Source organism: Miniopterus natalensis, chromosome 1 (genome assembly GCF_054644295.1).
Source record: "Miniopterus natalensis isolate mMinNat1 chromosome 1, mMinNat1.hap1, whole genome shotgun sequence".
NCBI lineage: Eukaryota > Metazoa > Chordata > Mammalia > Chiroptera > Miniopteridae > Miniopterus > Miniopterus natalensis.
Genome location: NC_142081.1, coordinates 21,571,891 through 21,585,944, shown reverse-complemented (window position 1 = coordinate 21,585,944; position 14,054 = coordinate 21,571,891). Strand labels below are relative to the sequence as shown.

Below are 14,054 nucleotides of genomic sequence, written 5' to 3'. Positions count from 1 at the left end.
ATGAGCATCTCTTGTTCTAATATTTGGTCTTTGACCTGTTCCTGACACAGAGCTCCTAAAACCCTTGTAAATTCTTAAATAACAAGAGTACTAGGAGCACCTTTTGTTCTATTGAGGCGACTCTGGGTGGCCTCCTGGATGAGGGCTGGTCACCAGAAAGAACAAGCCATGATTAGAAGCTTTGGATCTTCAGCCCCCTCTCCATTCTCCAGAGAGGGAAGAGGAGCTGAAAGTAGAATAACTGATCATGACTACGTGAGAAAGCCTCCATAAATCCTAACATTACAAGACTCAGAGACCTTCCAAGTTGGCAAACACATCCACACTGGGACAGTGACATACCTCAACTCCAGGGACAGAAGCTCTTGAGCTTGGGACTCTCCCAGACCTCACCCTACCTATCTCTTCATCTGGCTGTTTTTCAGATCCTTTGATTAACTGGTAAATGTGTTTTCCTAAGTTCTGTGATTTGCTCTGGCAAATTAATCAAGCCTGAGGAAGAGAGCATGGGAAACTCCAATTTGTAGCCAAACTGGACAGAAGTTGTGAGTAACCTGAGGACCTATTACTTGCAATTGGCATCTCAAATAGGGTGGGAGCACTCTTGTGGGACTGAGCCCTTAACATGTAGGATCTGACACTATCTCCAGGAAGACGGTGTGAGAATTGAGTTAAATTGTAGGACACCCAGCTAGTGTTGCAGAGAATTGCTTGGTGTGGGAAAAATTTCCAAGTATCTGGTGAACAGAAGTGAAGTGTTTCATCTGAATAGTAAGGGAGACACAGGAGAAAGATTCACAGGAGGTAGACTGAACTGAGTTTTTCTAATACGATGGCTTTAAAGAGACCTAATAGGGAGGTCTAAGAATTTTACATCTCTATGTTCAGTTAGTTCCTCATAAAAATATAGATTACTCAAATATATTAAAATTATGAATCCTTTTCAAATGTTAAGTGCCCTATAATTATTAGGTAATAAAGTACTGGCCTACTACGGCCAAATACACAAATGAAGCTGCCTGTAACACTTCCTAAAAAGTTGAGTACATTCCTGACTTCCCTAAAACAACGAGCAATTTAATATAGCTACTTTGGAGAAAGTTATTTCAGGTTCTCAGTTTTCCCCCTTCTCTTTTAAGATTCATATAAGCTAACAATAGGTTAATAGGAATTTGGTAACAGACCCAGGTGTATCTGTTTCCCATGGCTAAAGCTTCTGGAGGCACTGCTCCCATTATCAGATGATAAAGGAACAGGGAAGTGACTGGGTAGTCAGGTCCAGGAGGCAACTTAGGGAAAAGATGGTGCAGTCCTCCTGGCTGTGACTTATAAATTCAGAATCAGGGCTAATAATTCTTACATTTACCTACTTTTAAGCAAATGTGTTTGATGGAAGCACTTCTTGATAACTGTTGTTCTCGTTATCCTGGACCATTATCATACATAGCGTGAAGGCTAGGAAAGTATCAAAATTTATGAGGAACTATACTGGATAAAAACTCCCTATCATATTCTGTTCTATGAGATTCTTCATTTTCAGCTTTCATCAAACCACAACTGGCCTAGCAAACTCAATAAACCAAGTCTCTTTCACCAGCCTATTTCTTGTAGAACAGTGTGGAAGTGAGTTGAATGATGGCAACTTGAAAGATTTAAAAGGCTCCGAAGTTAAGTTTTGCATGTAAAAGCACAATTCTGGTAAGATTATGAGTGATGCTCCCCCTACCCCTCAGTTTTCCAAATTCTTTGAATGATTTACTGTAATTTTAAAAATTGTGTATTATTTTATTCTAATATAATAAAAAAAATTCTGTCATCAAAAGAATTCTCCCTGCAATAACAAGAAAAAATTCTGATAGTCACATTTGTTCATGGATGCCACTATGGGATTACTTAGCATCTTTTAAGGAAATCCCATGGGAGTCAAACTCACTAGTATGATTTAAGTATCTCCAGATAAATAAAATGTTAGTTAGAACCACTAAAAAAAGACTCTTTAACACTTTGACTAGTAAAAAAGTAAATTAATTAGAGATAAATCCAAAGTTAATTACTACCTTTAAAGGAGAAAAAGAGTAAAAGTAAGTCTCCAGAAAGCTCTTTATTTATTAGCATCTTTTAAGGTTAAATCTTTTAAAGTTTACTTGTAAATAATATGGATCTGAGTGACTGTGTAGCATAGTGATTAAGAGTGTGGGCTCCAGAGTCAAGATTACTGGGTTCAAATCTTAGTTTCTACCACTTATTATATTTTTGAAGTTAGGTGGGTCACTTAGGCTCCGTAAAACTTCACCTGAAATTTAACATAGATTGAAAAAAATAGCACTGAGTGTAAAATTTGGGATACATTTAATTTTCACTTGAATTTAATATTTCTTCCCACTTCTCTGTCAATATTGAACACTAAGTAAAACCCACCTGTTAAAAATTCAGCTAATATGCTAATATGAACAGTTTTTGCAAGATCGAATTAAATTTAACACCTAGTCTTAAAAAAAGAGACAATCCTTTTGTAACCTACTTTGTTTATTGGACTTTCCTAGAAATCATCAGATTTAGTATCAACAGACACAGGTAATATCATGGAGAGCAACTTTCCAATTTATTAATTTCTATATATAGTCAAATCAGTTCCTGTATTATAAAGATACCAAAGCTGTATTTCTTTTTTAAAAAATACGTCAGTGCTATACTAGGGGTGTAACTCCTTATAAAGCAAGCACAAATGTGGCATCAAACTTACTTTTCCAAAGAAGCCTTTGAAGAACTTCCTTTCCTGGAGGAACAGGGGGACAAGTCGAGCGCTATTATTGTATGGGCTAAATGTCCCAGGGTTTCACACCAATAAGCACATATGGAAGTTGGGTAAAGGACAAAGTAGGAGAAGGGGGGGGGGAGTGAGTTTTAAAGAGTTATCCATTCCAGCAGTGACATGAAAATGCAGGGAAACATACTGTATGGCCTAAGAATCCATGGAAAGAATCAGAAAAATCAGAACCTATATCCATGCGGAGTAACTAGTTAGTTTAGTATTCTCTATTTACTTATAAAACAGAGATTATCCTAATTTGGCAGCAGAGAAAAAGATTAGGACATATTGGTTTCGTGAGATTTGCATTTTAAATTTCATAATAGTGAGTAGTAAATAGAAGATTAGTTCCATACACATTTTTCAATTGAAAAGTGGTCAGCAATGTGGAAATTATCAATTAAAAAATCAGTTCATATTCAAATGACCACATAATCACACAGCAACACATAAAATTAAATTATAATGTGCAGCAAGGGTCCTTGTCAGACTTTTTCTTACTGAATTCAAGATGTCACTTAGAGAATCCTTACTTATCATTAGGATTAATTTGTATGTGTGCCGGTCAATTCCACAGTAATCAACGGGAAATAAAAAATATGTTCTATTCCAAACACAGAATAAGTCACCTATAAAGAACACAAGGCTAATTATTCCACTGGAGCAGAGAAAACAAATATATGAGGACAAAGCCACATCTGTGGACCGCAACTTAAATGTAAGGAATGGAGTTTTGTTTTCTTTTTAAATGTTACTGTTTTAGAATAAAGAAACTTGCATAGACAGTTTTATAAGTATACAATTCTGAAACTATGTACATGAGAGAGACATAGCTATCTATGGTCCCAGCACTAATTTTTAAGCATACAGAAACTTTAAAAACTGACCACTATTTAAAATTTGAGGAATTTATGCAAAGTAGATGGGTTCTAATTCACCCATGCTAGCTTAAGTTTCTTTATATTTCCTAGTTCTGGTTGAACTACAAGCCTTTACTTTTTATAATCAGTTTTTAATGATGGACAAATGTCTGGAAAAAGACAACTATACTGAAATTTGACTCTCAGACAACTGATAAAGTCATTCAAACACTGAGTTGTTTGCTTGCTCCCTACATTTTGAAAATGACAAGCAGAATCAAATATTTCCATAAAATATTTTGAACTTAAGCTGGAAAAAAAATAAAGTAATTGGGGTAGTTATCACAATAACACTAACTTTATCTCTGCTGCCAAGTTTGGTGACCCTAGTTTTGTTAGACTGTGAGCAACCATGAGCTTTTAAAGATGCAGCCAAAGTTAAAAGATTCACCATTCTTCAGGGATAGTGAGGTGAGAGAAAGAGATCAATTAATATTTAATTTAGCTCCCAGAAAAGCACTTGTTAAACATGAAGTTTGCCTTCTTTTTATAAAAGATCTCAGATGTTAATGAAAAAGTTGACGTGCAAAATGCATAAAAAGAGTTAGAGAATATTGCTTTTTAAAAAATAATTAAATTATGATTCTTTTACCTGCTAAAACAAAAACATATATTAGGAAAAATATATCAAATAATGAATAAAAAAAATCAACATATTAGAAACTGGTAGTATAATGAAACTATTCTAAAACCAAGACAGAGGGAGAGACATTTACAGAGACAATGGGAAGAAAAGACCTTTTAAAAGGAAGGGTATCTTGGATCAGTGTCAAACAAGATAACCAAAGACCGATACACTTTTTACAGAACAGATTGATAAATGATATTACTCCTCCCAGCACCAACTATGACATAAAGATACTGAAAATGAAGAAGAGATTGTCCATAGACAAATCCCATACAATCTAAATCCCTAAATGGCTAATTTGTGAAATTATGTCATAAGGTAAATGAGTTAAAAATAGCTATAACTAACTCTGTGTATACAAAGTAAAATAACAATTTGAACATATTTAGGTTCTGAGAAGTATATGTTTAAAACACTAACTTGTTTAGTTATTGTATCTTTTCATTTGAGAATATTAAGTTTGCAGAGAACTTCTAATTGAAGTTAAACTAACCCTGCTTCCTCAATTCCCCACAAATTTAAAATGCATTAGAATGTTAGATTTCCAGTTTAAAGGTCATTTAAGCGGTAAGTTTACGATGTCTGTTTTGCTATTTAACTGGTATATCTGAGCTATATATAATTCTTCAAATTTTAAAACACTGACATTCAAACTAGTTCCACAGAAATGCTCTTTTTCTTTAATCTATAGGGTGTACTTTTACATTTGCTTGCATTTATTTGAAACTCTAAGAGGAAGCTTTATGATCTATAAAAGTAAACAAAAACACTTTCAGAGACATAGCTTTTGGCATAATATAAGCAGCTGGTATATCTAATTATAGATCTGATTATGTTTGTTAGGATCAATGTTTGGTAAGGGAGAGAGGCAACTAGAAATTTCTGCATAGTAAACATATGAAAAGAAGAGAAAGTCATGAATTTTTGTGGATTAATGTGATTTGAGAAGAACAAGCTGAAGACTCAACTTTCCGCAGCCTTCTCAGTACAGCATTAGAAAGGGTATTTGTACAAGGGGGAAGTTTGAGTATAATAAACAGGAAACTGACATGTTACCTAAAATCCCATCGTATTTTAAAAAACACGTTTCCCTATATAAAATTATAAATAACATCTGCTCCAAGTCTCCTGGATAGGGTTGGTATGAAAAATGTCAAAGAGTTTGAGTGAAAAATTCAGAAACAGTCAATTTCCCCTCAAAGTTCAAAAGTTTAAGTATGTCCAGAAGAACAATGAACATATATAAAACTTCATTTTAGTTATAAAATACCACAGGGAGCCCTGGCCAGAGTGGCACAGCTGGTTGGGCGTCATCCCATGCACAAAAAGGTTGCCAGTTCAATTCCCAGTCAGGGCACATGCCCGTGCCTGGGTCGAAGGCTGAATCCCTGGTAAGGTGTGTGCAGGAGGCAGCTGATTGATGTTTCGCTCTCACAACGTTTCTCTCTCTCCCTCTTCCTTTCTAAAAATCTTAAAAAAAAATACCACAGGGAAAATAGGATCTTTTAGAGATATGCAAAAGGGATTCATAAACTTTAAAACATGAAATATAATTATGATTATGGTTATTATGAGATTCAGTTTGACCACATATTGAGGACTGAAATGTTTTCTGTATACTCATTCCAAAAATATTTTGTGAGTGGCTACTGTGTGCCAGACACTGTTTTAAACAGAGGTATAATTTTTTAAATGGCAATTTGGTTCCTATTTCCAATGAAAATAAAAACTTACTAAATTTTATTATCTAAATAGTCCTGTACTCGCCTTGGCCAGTTTGGTTCAGTGGTTAGAGCATTGGCCCAAGAACTGAAGGATCCTGGGTTTGATTCTGACCAAGGGCACGTACCTCAGTTGCAGCACGTGCAGGAGGCTGCAATCGATGTGTCTCTCTCACACCGATGTTTCTCTCATTCTCTCTCAAAAGCAATGGAAAAAAAATATCCTCGGGTGAGGATTATTAAATAAATAAATAAATAAATAAATAGATAGTCCTGTACTCAAATAATCATGCTCATAGTTTATAATCTTCTTGGTTAAAAAAAAGGTAAAATAAAACAAAAACATTCAGTCAACAAAAAATTAGTTTTAAAACTCAATGGTAAATAGTGGCTATCTCTGGGATTGCAAGAAATTTTATGCACTATTTTTGTTCATTTGTATTTTATACAATGAACATTCACTACCTATATAATAAACTGATGTTTCTATTTAAAAGTAGGGTTTTCTCTTTTTTTCTTCTCCAGCACCAATTTATCCCCCCATACCCTTCTCCACCTCCACAGATCCGCCTAGCCCTCGCAATTACCACACTGTTGTCCATGTCCATGAATTGTCTTTTTTTTGTTTTGTTCAATCCTTCTACCCTCTTCCAGTCCACCCCCCGCCCCCCGAGCTTTCAGCCTGCTATCTATGAGACTGTCTCTATTTTGCTTGCTAGTTCAGTTTGTTTATTAGAGTCCACTTATGAGTAAAATCATATGGTACTTGTCTTTCTCTGACTGGCTTTTAAAAAAACCTAGACAGTTAAAAGGGTTAACTGCTCATTAAACAACTAAATACCATCTCTTAATACCTTCTGGGTAAATTTAAAGATTTTCCTCATTTAGAGATTTTCCTCATTTAGAGAGTGAACATGAAGCTATACTCTTGAGTTAAAAGACTTTCTAAAAGCTCATTCCACCGTGACCTTCTAACCGTAAGTTATAGAAGTTATATGACTTTAATCTATTTATGGTTTGTTTCAGGTCTATCTAGTCTGTTCACTGATTTGTCTGTTGCTTTTAGTCATTAGTTTATGATGTTTAAAATGTTCTTTAAATGACCATAAGGTAAATCATTGCATTACTTTCTAAAATGTTCTTAGCTAAACTTATTTTTCTAGTGAACTTAAAATTATTTTGTTAAAGAGGAGACTGAATTCATATTTCTTGGAAATTACATTATCTGAAGCTGTATTTAACTGGGGAATATATTCAGGTGGACATGGCAAGTCTATAAATTATAGTTTCATGTACATGGATATAAGCCCCTTTAACATTATGATAACTGGAGAGCACAAAGAGACTAGGAAGGGCTTCAATCATTTAAGAATGTAAAAGATCAAAATCTAATGTAAAGGGTATGTGTGTGTATATATGTGTACTTGTGTCTGTATTGGTTTACTTTTTATTTTTTTTAGTTCTTTGCAGAGTATAATCAGTTACTTTCCTCTTCCTTTCCATTCTACAACAGATTCAGGCATTTCTTCCAAAATACAATTCATTTCTCTGAGTGGTTGCTTCTTTGAATTTTATATCTTTTATATTGAGGAATTATTAGAAAAGAGGTCATACAGAATGTACCAAGAAGCAGAAAAGTTTTGATTATTAAGTAACTTGAGAAAAAGCACTCATTAGTAGTCAAACTTGTGGCAGCCCACCATACCAGCATACTCAAAGCAATAAGTATTTAAAGCTATTTGGGGCAAGGGCATGCAGAAGTAACGCTTAAAGCTTTCAGAGCAAGGGGTGGAGGTGGGGAAGACCACACACTGGAGAGAAGGAAGGTTGTGAAGAGGCCTGTCAAGAGTTTATGAAACATTCTTCAAATCTATCCAAAATATGAAATTAACGTTTTAATCTGAACCTTTATGAACTCTGAACCTACTATCTCCTTTTATTAAATACACAAGCATGTGTCTAGGATGTGTTCTACGGCATAACAGGAAAGTAAACATTATTTATCTTAGAAAAGAATTCTCCATTTCAAGTATGCTGAAGTTTGTGCAAGAGGCAGGGGAATATATTTTTTATGTTCGAGGGGTATAGAGAAGGATATTGGGAGTAGCAGTCAAAACAATAAGTCCTCCCAAAATGTAAACCTCACTAGTGATCAACACAGATATCTCTATCTTCTTTTTTTTTCTGAAAAGCGGTTTCTTATAGAAAATTTAAAATCAATAATTTATAACCCAGTTATCACAATTAGATTAAGATACTAGCAGTAATAGTTTTATCCTGGCTTTAGAATATTATTCACCTGTAAGATTTCATACTACTTGTTTCATATGGGTTCTGAATCACAAGTATCTTTTGGATAATGTCTGGCCTAACTTGAAGAAGTTGTCTTTATAATTTACACCTTTGGATGGACAACATGAGATACTCTTTGTTAATGAACTCACATATTTTGCCTTAAAAGAAACACTGTTCTTATTGGATTGTGGGTCACTAAAATTTACAGAGCAAAATCTTTTAAGAAAATATTTACAGCATACAGACCAACACGAGCAATCATCAAATACATACAGCTTTCAATCTTTTTACAGCATCTTCACAGATATGCATTCCTCTTGACTCATCAACTTCTACGTGGCCAAGGTACTGTAGAAAAAAGAAAAAAATTAGGGCTTTTGCTATGTTTACTGAATAGCTACTATATGGTAGGTATTAGATGATAGAAAATTAAATATTTGAAATTAAAAATTTCAAAAATTGAAATTCTTATACTCAGGAAACTCACAGCCACTGTAGAAAATTAAGATGATGTTGCCCAGCTGGCATGGCTCAGTGGTTGAGCATCGACCTAGGATCCAGGAGATCGCCTTTCGATTCCCAGTCAGGGCACATGCCTGGGTTTTGGGCTCGATCCCCAGTAGGGGGCGTGCAGGAGACAGCCGATCAATGACTCTAATCATTGATGCTTCTCTCTCTCTCTCCCCCTCTCCCTTCCTCTCTCTGAAACCGATAAAAACATGTTGTTATTGTTGTTTTTAAAAAAAAAAATTACTTACCCTTAAGGTCCTCATATGAATGAGATTTATAATAAATGTCTCAAAGAGTTATTATAGCAGAGTGAGTGGTAGGCAATGAATGTTATTTGAATCTATTGGATCTGAGGCATAATAGCCTCTGCTAGACACAGTTATTATATCTCTAAACATAAAAATAATCCTAAAACAAAATGTGTGTATGTATGTATGTACACACACACACATGCATACTGAAAAAGGCATAAATAAAATACCAGTTATTCCAATGCGAAAGAGTTCACATACTCCTTTTATGTGAAACACGTGACAGCAGGGCAGAAAACAAACAAAATTTAAGAAGGCAGTACATCTGAGCTTTAAAAGATGTGTAGCATTTGAAGAGGAAAAATGGAAAGTTTGGGAAACTATTTTAGGCATACCTTAGTATGGGAATAGTCTTGAATTTGAAAAGCAGAAGGGATGGTGGCAATATTACAAGTGTTCTCTTTTAAAAGGAAATTTAGGGTCTGGTTCTGTTCCACCCACTGAATGAAACCATAAAACCTGGGCAGAATGCATGGAACACCTATTTGAAGTTTCTGTAAAGAATAGAAGATGATTCAGAGAAGACGACCGGAATTCAAGGTATTTCTGAATTGGCAGGGGTTTACCTCTCCCTGCCCTCCTTCCTCCTCCTTGGTACCTCCCGCTGTGGCACAGAGAGAACTGTAACTCTAGCTCAAGGACCAGGTAAGGAAACTCCTTATCCTCAGAAAGAGTATAGGAATCCCCCTCCCTTTTATTTATTTATTTTTCTTTTCTTTTCTCACACACCAGCCCCAAGAAACCTTGTGATGGTGCTGGTGTTGGTAGAACAATGGAAACCACACCTCTGAGGAAGGGGAACCTTCCTCTCTGTTCAGTGGAACTGTGATTCCAGTAAGGTGTAACCAACCCCTCTTCTGCTTTTTTCCCCTCTCTCTGTATCTCCCACCACTTGGTCCTAGAATGGAGGTGAAATAGTGGTAATGCGTGGGAAACACAGGTAACACAGAATTTTAAGTAACTTGCCTAAGGTCATTCAGCTAATGAATGCTCACACCCAAGCAGCCTGATCCAATCTTATAATGCTTATATATTGAATTTTTCATTTTTACTCCTATATTTCCAATGATGATTAAATGCATAAAACCAATGTAGAAAACTGCTGGACTTCAGGTAACAAAATACTTGAGGCATCAATCACAAAAATCATAAACTAAGGCAAAAATACATGTCTAAAGAATTATAACAGCTATAATTTTGAATAAACATTATATAAAACAGCAGGAATGCTCACTTTTTAGTTGTGGATAAAAAGGAGCTTTGTAATAAGTATAACAGAAAGCAACCTCACAGGGTGATCTGATCATAAATTCCTACTAGGCAGGTCATGTGGATAGTCATGCCTCAGGCCTACAACTTCCCTAGTAAAAGGTTATCTCTGTCTTAAGCAAGCCCTGTCCATTTTTTTAAACCACTGTAAATTTTTTTCTTAATTAAAAAAAAATTTTTTTTTCTTAGAGAGGAAGGAGGGGAGGGGGGGGAGAGAGAGAGAGAGAAACATTGATGTGAGAGAGAGACATCAATTGGCTGCCTCCTGCATGCTCCCTGACCGGGGATGGGACCTGCAATCTGGGTATGTGCCCTGACTCGGAATTGAACCCACCACCTTGTGGTGCCTGGGATGATGCTCCAATCAACTGAGCCACACTGGCCAAGGCTACTTTTTTAATGCTCTTATTTTTTTTACATTAAGTTTACTGGGGTGACACTGGTTAGTAAGGTTATATAGGTTTCAAGCATACATTTCTATGATACATGATCTGTATATTGCATTGTGTGCTCACCACCCAAAGTCAAATCATCTTTCATCATCATATATTTGGCCCCCTTTACCTTTTACTATCCCCCTACCTCCCTTCTCTTTGGTAACCACCGTACTATTGTCTGTGTCTATGAGTTTCAATTTTATATTCCACATATGAGATCATTTGGTTCTTAGCTTTTTCTGACTGACTTATTTCACCTAGCATGGTATTCTCAAGGTCCATCCATGTTGTCACAAATGGCAGTATGTCATCTTTTCCTATGGCTGAGTAGTAATCCATTGCATAGATGCACCACATCTTCTTTATTCAATCGTCTATCACAGGACAACAGTTGTTTCCAAGTCTTGGCCACTGTGAATAGTGCTGCAATGAACACAGGAGTGCATATATCTTTGCAAATAAACGTTTTCAAACTTTTCAGGTAGATACCCAGAAGAGGGGTTGCTGGGTCATATGATAAATCTATTCTTAATTTTTGAGGAGCCTCCATACTGTTTTCCACAGTGGCTGTTTCAGTTTCCATTCCCACCAGCAGTGAATGAGGGCTCCTTTTTCTCCACAACCTCTCCAACACTTGCTATTACTTATCTTGTTGATCCAGTCCCTTGTTTTTGTATATCCAGGTTAACATACCTTTGAAATGCCTTTTTCAGAATACCTTCAAGGGAGCACATAATCTTGTTAACCATCCTGCAATCAATCCAATCACAGAGATCTCCCTGCCTTGCTTTCTCTCACGTAATCTTGTAATTCATGTAATCTTCCTTATGCTCTCCACCCCCCTATTCCAAATCTATCAAAAGAAACTGCAAACTGTCATTCTGGGAAGCATTTTTCTCCAGAGCATTTGAGATCTTGTTTCTGGCATGTAGTCCGTTTGCCTCAAATAAGCTCATAAAAATTCTCTATAGGTTTGGATGTTCTCTACATCGACATGGTATGTGTATATGTGTGTGTATGTATACATACATATACACACACACACACACACACACACACACACACACACACACAAATTGTATATAGTTCTAAGATGAAAGAATATAACCTCTAACCCCTTTAGGGCAAATCTGAATAATAAAAAAATCCAAGAAGATATACAATAATGCGCTGCATAATGACCTTTCAGTCAAAGACAAACCACGTCTACAATGGTGGTCCCATAAGATTAAAATGGAGCTGAAGAATTCCTATTGCCAAGTGACATCTAGCTATCTTAACATCCTACTGCAACACATTACACAAATACCGCTGTGTTATAACTGCCTACAGTATTCAGTGCAGTAACAGACTGTATGGGTTTGCAGCCTAGCAGCTGTAAGGGAACAGATTTTTGTCACCCCAGAATATGTCTCTTTGACATAAGGATTATTTTAGGCTGGCTAATTTTAAGAAACAGCATACAAAGGAGAAGCTCTGAAATCCATGTAGAAGTCACCCTTTGCGGGAGACATTTACTTTTGTAAGGGAAATCTCCACTTGGAAGGTTGTCTCCCTGCTGTACCAGGAAGAGGGGAATAAACTTATCTCTAGAAACTCTTATTAATGCAGAAGACAAAGATTCAAACCTGTGAACAACCTTACTCCTGTTTACAGTGTTTTTCCTGGTAACCTACCTTAACTGACACCCTCACCTGCAACATCTTCATTTGTCTTTGGCTGAAGATGGTACTTAAAGGTGCTGGCTTCAGTCATTTTGGCTCAATAAGAGATAGCATGAGCTTTAAGACAGATTCCACATTTAGTCATCTTTGCTTATCTCTTTTTTCTATTAAATTAGAAAAATTTTAATTTAAAATTATAGGCTGTTAGAAATGTCAAGTGTTCATGAGGCAGGATAGTAAGAAGCTAGGAAGATTCCTTGGCAAGTGGAATGGGGGAACTGAGACAGATAGCTGAACAAACTGGCAGAGCAATTTAGAGCTAGATACAGGTCATCGGGGCCAAAAACCCCGGGTGCCTAGCTGCAGGCAAAACTGGTGCTGGACCTCATCCCCAGGGTAGCCTTTTCTCCCCTGGTCATGCAGTTCAAACCCTCCCCTGACCTTTCCTCCCTAGAGATAATAACTAGGCCTCAGCTGTTTTTCAGCTCCAGGCCCAGAAAAGCAGCAAAACTAGGCAGGTGACACCAGGACTAGCTGCAATAACTAATGACCTCCTACTCTGGCACTGGCCAATCAGCATACAAGGGAGAAGCTCTGAAATCCAAGTGGAGACCACTACCCTGAAAGGGCACAACTGGAGAAGCTGATGAATGTTCTGTTGAGATCTCCCCTAAGACTGGCCCTAAACTCCCACCCTTTAAAACCCTCCCCTCAAGACAAAGTTCTAGCGCACTCTCCCTTCTGGGAGCACAACCGGAGTACAACCAGAGCACAACTGACCAGGACCACTATTGCTCCTTTCCCTTCCTTTTCTTCCCCCACAAGCATGCATCTCCTGAACTCTTAGGGACCCTACAAGACTTGCAACCAAGGGAGCAATGGGCAGCGGGAGCTATCCTGGGCTAACACTCTAAACCTGTCCCCAATGCCCCCTTTTCTCTGACTCTCCAGTGAGCGGACAGCAGCCCTGCCTTAGCTCACTTCTTCCCCATTTCTAGAGAGCCAAAGCAGACCCATCGAGTCTTCTATCCTAGGCCCTTCCTTGTTTCACTGTCCTCAGCTTTAAAGAACATACTTTCAAAATCATCTGGACTTGTGTTGTGAAAACTTTCCTGCACAAAGTCAAGAATCCACATACTACCAGCCAGCCCGAGGCAGACCTGCCCCAGGCCAGAGTCCTGTCTGGTAACAGCTGGTGGCTCTATAAACTAGTTCTAGATGGTTAGATGGAACTCACATCCAGATATAATAGAGTACTTTGTCACTGAGGACTATTTTTTCATCATTTAGTCAGATGCTACAGTGATAGGCATATTACACTCAAATTCTGGAAAGCTGTATTTTTCAGCCTAGAAGATAATGATGAATGAATTTTTAAATTAACTCTTTGGTTGAATTCAGCTTTAGAAATTATTTCTTCATGTTCAGTTGATATGTGGCTTTTTTCAAAGGCCAATAATATATTCTTAATTTCTTGGCCTAATGAAAAA

General features: G+C 36.8%; 1 protein-coding gene across 8 annotated transcripts in view; it reads right to left on the bottom strand.

Moving 5' to 3' along the window:
* NUMB (NUMB endocytic adaptor protein) overlaps positions 1-14,054 on the bottom strand; it is a 93,428-nt gene that overhangs the window by 25,456 nt on the left and 53,918 nt on the right. For 6 of the 8 annotated variants that reach the window (XM_087819337.1, XM_087819336.1, XM_087819335.1 and 3 more), the window contains 2 exons: positions 8,647-8,721; positions 2,744-2,776 (listed from right to left, as the gene is read on the bottom strand). In XM_087819337.1, coding sequence (XP_087675463.1) covers positions 2,744-2,776; positions 8,647-8,721 — 108 coding nt within the window. The remainder of the gene's footprint in view (positions 1-2,743; positions 2,777-8,646; positions 8,722-14,054) is intronic. The other 2 variants (XM_087819339.1, XM_087819338.1) reach the window with 1 other exon arrangement.